At 63.6% G+C, this 4,193-nt stretch overlaps 1 protein-coding gene across 1 annotated transcript in view; it reads right to left on the bottom strand.

Annotated features, from left to right (window-relative positions):
* NISCH (nischarin) overlaps window positions 1–4,193 on the bottom strand; it is a 25,043-nt gene that overhangs the window by 5,958 nt on the left and 14,892 nt on the right. The window contains exons 14-15 of the mRNA XM_045297416.1: window positions 1,054–1,178; window positions 486–524 (exon numbers count right to left, since the gene is read on the bottom strand). Coding sequence (XP_045153351.1) covers window positions 486–524; window positions 1,054–1,178 — 164 coding nt within the window. The remainder of the gene's footprint in view (window positions 1–485; window positions 525–1,053; window positions 1,179–4,193) is intronic.

The following is a 4,193-nucleotide window of genomic DNA, read 5'->3' as shown; positions in this document are numbered from 1 at the left end:
CGAGCGCCCCCCCCCCCCCCCCCCCCCCCCCCCCCCCCCCCCCCCCCCTCCCTGTGCAGGGTGGTGGGGTGGCCTGGCCTGTGGCCACCTGCCTAGGACAGCGTGTGCAGGAGGGGCTGGCATGCTTGTGTGTGTGGGCAGCGACACAGGGTGACAGTGGTAGGCGCAGCTGCCATCACATCCCTGTGATGGTCTTAGAAACGGAAAGCAGCAGCCCCAGGTCAGGGCTCTGCCGTGCAGGCTGTGGCCACGCAGGCTCGGGTCCAAGCCCTGGGCTAGGGTGCCGGTGTCAGGCAGGCCGTCGGGAAAGCGAATGGAAACAGACCAGGCCCAGTCCATACATGCTTCTTTTACAAGGGGAACAATTCAGAAGGGCTTGTCAGCAGCTTTTTAACAGAGTCCACTGGTTCACAGGCAGCGGTGGGCGGGGCGGCTAGCCGGGTGCAGCTCATGCCCTGACACGGTTCCTACCTGGCACCCCCGACAGCTCCTTGCACGTCCCTCACGTCATGGTCGGGAGCTGCCTGAGGGCACAGAGACGGAGTCAGCCTCCACCTGTCACCACAGCCCCGGCCCACGCGTGCTGTCTCCACCCTTCGCTCAAGAGCACGTCTGGGGCTCTCACGTGTGTCTGCCTGAGCCCTTCTATGCGCCACCTTGCGCGTCTACTCGGGCAGGCTGTGGCCGGCAGAGCTGCCATGAGCCAAGGCAGCCCTGGTGCCACCCTTAACCATCTGAGTGAGAGAGGACTAGGGCACCTGCTCTCACTGGCGGAGGAGCAGAGATCCGAGGGTGCTGTTGGGCTGAGCAAGGGCTGTGACCCACTAGTACGGCATGGCCATGGCCCCGCAGTAGCCCGCGAGGCAGTGGACACAAGCCAATGTCCCGGGGCCCTCTGGGCTGCCTTTCCCAGGCGAGTCACCTAGTTTCCCCACCCAAGGGGAGCGGCAGTCAACAGACCTCAGTCTTGGGCCTGCCTGAGAGCCTCGCTCAGGCCACGCCAAGTGCAGCCAGCGCTCGGAGCATGACGTCCCAGTTGCACGGGGGCATTACCTGGCCCGCAGGGAGGGACTCCAGGGAGTCGGAGCAGTCCTGGGCAAGGGGCCGGTCCTCAGGAGTCAGACTGTCACTGGATGAGAGGCTGCTGGCCAGGGTCTCCTCCTGTACGAACATGATCCCTAGAGACCGGGCAAGGTGGGCGAGAGAAAAGCCTTTCAGCCACACCGAGTACATGACAGCACAGCCTGCGAACAAGGCGGCAACAGGGTGCCTGGCCACCCAGCTGGTGCTGGCAAGGCTCACGGCGTGGCACGTGGGTGAAAGAAGCAACAGAACTGAGGCCAAGTCACACACGACGGAGAAGAGCACCCTGCAGATTTCAACCGAAGGTTATCTTTAAAGGATGCTCCTACAGACTCCAAAAAAGTGTGTGTGTGTGTGTGTGGTGGGGGGCTGGAGTCCCTCTGCAAGGAGGCTGTGCTGTGGGCACCAACACCCCAGAGGCCAGTGCGGAGGGAAACATTCATATCTGGAGCCACTAAGGAGACTCGCATGTGGGCTGAGACCAGAGTGCGTGGCCTGAGGAGGGAGGGGGCTGCTAGGAGGGCAGTGGGGTGACACATCCGCCAAACGTGTTCAGCCACCTGCCTGGCATCTCTGCGTCCTTTGCAGCCCTGAGAGCCAGCAAGGCGCCCTGCCCCCAGAGGCTGGCCCTTCCTGTGGGCCTCGGCTTCCTCCCGGGCCTGCTTCCCCTGGGCCTGCCCCACAGCTGCAGTCATACACCCCGGAAACACATGGTGCTTTGGCACCTCTGGGGCTGCTGCCTCACCGGGGATGATTTCCAGGGTGGCGGGGGTGGGGTGAAGGCTGGCGTTAACTAATGTGCAGTTGGAGTTCCCCGGGGCGCCAGCCCATGTGGCAAAGGGCTTGTCCCTACAGCAGCTTTGCTGACAGGCACCACCACGACCAATGAAGAGTCTGAGCCCCTCTTCTGTCCTGCTGCTGCCAGAGGCAGGGCAGCTCAGTGCCAGCCCTCAGCCCTAGCCAGGCTTGCAGACGGCTTGGCTTGACACCCATGCGGCTTGGCAGCAGGGGTGGTTGAGCAGCAAGCACAGAGCACCCACTGGGCTCCCCGATGCTGCTCTCGGGGCTCCCAGGCGCTGTCTCCTGACTCCGCCCCCTTGTGTGTCCCGGACACAGCATGTCTGTTCGACAGCCTCGCCTCACTGTCGGCGTTCCTTGCTGGACCCTGCTGACCGCCCAGTCTCAAAGCAACACCCCCCCCACCCCCACAGAGGATGCAGACGAGGCCACTCTGAGGCAGTCACAGGCCAAGCTACGTGTGTCCAAGAGTCCTTTCATGGCCACATTCCATCCGGGCTGAGATGCTGAGCCGGGGCACCACAGAAATGTCTGGAAGGTTTTCACTCAACCGTGGGCCGACAGCAAGGAAGTGCTGCTGCTGACGTTAGCACATGAAGTCCCATTTATCTGCGTGCATCCACGTCAACGAAGCAGGGTGTACGCACTCGGGGCTTGCGAGAGGCGGCAGCTGGCCTGGGGGCACGTGGCTGACACACCTGGAACTTGGTTGAGAGACCTTGGTACCCGCGCAGCGCGCATGTGCGACACACACACACACACGGCATCCTCTCTGCCTGGCTGGCTGGAGACTGTCTCTACCACCCTCACTGCCAGCTCGGAGAGCAGCTCCTGAGACGAACCAGAGGCCTGGAGCTAACTCTACAGGACCGTCACTCCCAAGTGTGCTAACAGCCCACAGAACCGGGAGCTCACTGCCCACAAAACGGGGGAGCTCACTGCCCACAGAGCTGGGGTGCTCACTGCCTACAGAACTGAGGAGCTCACTGCCCACAGAGCTGGGCGGGGACAACAGCAGCGTGGGCAATGTCCCCCCCCCCATGGGCGAATCCCAGGCCGCCAGGCGCACTCACCATGGTGACCTCAGTAAGGAAAGCCCCGACGTTCAGGGAGGTGAGGAAGGACGGACAGGGACGGCCTGCCAGCTTTGTACGAGCTTTACTGAGAAGGGCCACCCGAGGGCAGCAGGGACCGGCCTGTCTCTCACACGAAGGAAAGAGATGCACACAGACAGCCATGAAGTTTATTTGTGCAGCTGGAGACAGCGCGGGTCCAGTGACCGGGAAGGGGGCCACTTGACCACCGTCAGGGTGCCAGGCACGAGGGTGAATGGAAGCGGGGTGGGAAGGGTGCTGGCCTGGCTGGATGCCTCACTCAACCTGCCTGCCGCGAGGCCCACTCTCGGCTACTGGGCTTGCCTGTGCTCCCCGAATGTCGACTGAGACCTGCCGTGTCCTGTCTCTGACAGCAGCGTGAATCTCTTGGTCCCCATAAGCCTACCATCCAATGGGATCCAGGGCCCTCCCTGGTCAGTGACCCTTCAGGCAGGAAAGCGCAAAGGATGCAGCCCTGGGAAAGGCCAGTCCCCCCAGGGGCCGGGAGACGCCACAGTGATCCGCAGCCCTTCCGGGAAGACAAACCAACCCAGTCCCAACCAGCCAGCCGTGGGTTCCTCGCCCACAGCCCACGCTGGCACCCTCTTCAGCAGCCCCAGGCCGGCCCTGCAGCTCTGCTCACGCCTCTGCCTGCAGGCCGGTCCCCTCCCACCCCCCACGGCATCACCAACAGCACTGAGAGGAAGCCCACTGTGGGGTTACCAGGCCAAGGGCTGGAACTGTTTCTCTGGCTCTTGGAACAGGTCACTCTCCCCAGGACCTCACACCAAGTTCCGCGTCTCCAGGAGCCTGGCGGGCGGGGAGTGCCCTCCTCCGTGGGGGCCAGGCCGGCGGACTCCCCAGGCCCGATTCACTCACTCAGCTCCGAGGTGCCTGGTTTGGAGCGAAGGCTCTGAAAACTGGGAGCCAGGAACAGACACCCTCCTGGGCCCGACCAAGAGTCACCGTGGAGGTGAGCCAAGACCACGGAGAGCACTTTGCTGTCACAAGAAAGGAGCTGGCAGCCCTGCCTGTCCCACAGACCCCCACGGGGCCCCATAAAACCTCAAGTGGGGGTCGGAACAATCGGGGTGCTCCCTAAGTCAATGCAGAGCCAGCATCAGGCCAGCCCTGCCCCCCAGCCCCTGCAGGGTCCAGCAACAACTCCTCTCCCCCAGCCCCTGCAGGGTCCAGCAACAACTCCCCTCCCCCAGCCCC

This window comes from Echinops telfairi, unplaced genomic scaffold (assembly GCF_000313985.2).
Source record: "Echinops telfairi isolate 266 unplaced genomic scaffold, ASM31398v2 ScPeMD7_7420;HRSCAF=8458, whole genome shotgun sequence".
In the NCBI taxonomy this organism is placed as follows: domain Eukaryota; kingdom Metazoa; phylum Chordata; class Mammalia; order Afrosoricida; family Tenrecidae; genus Echinops; species Echinops telfairi.
Note: the sequence above shows the minus strand (reverse complement) of the source record. Positions and strands in the feature narration are given on the sequence as shown.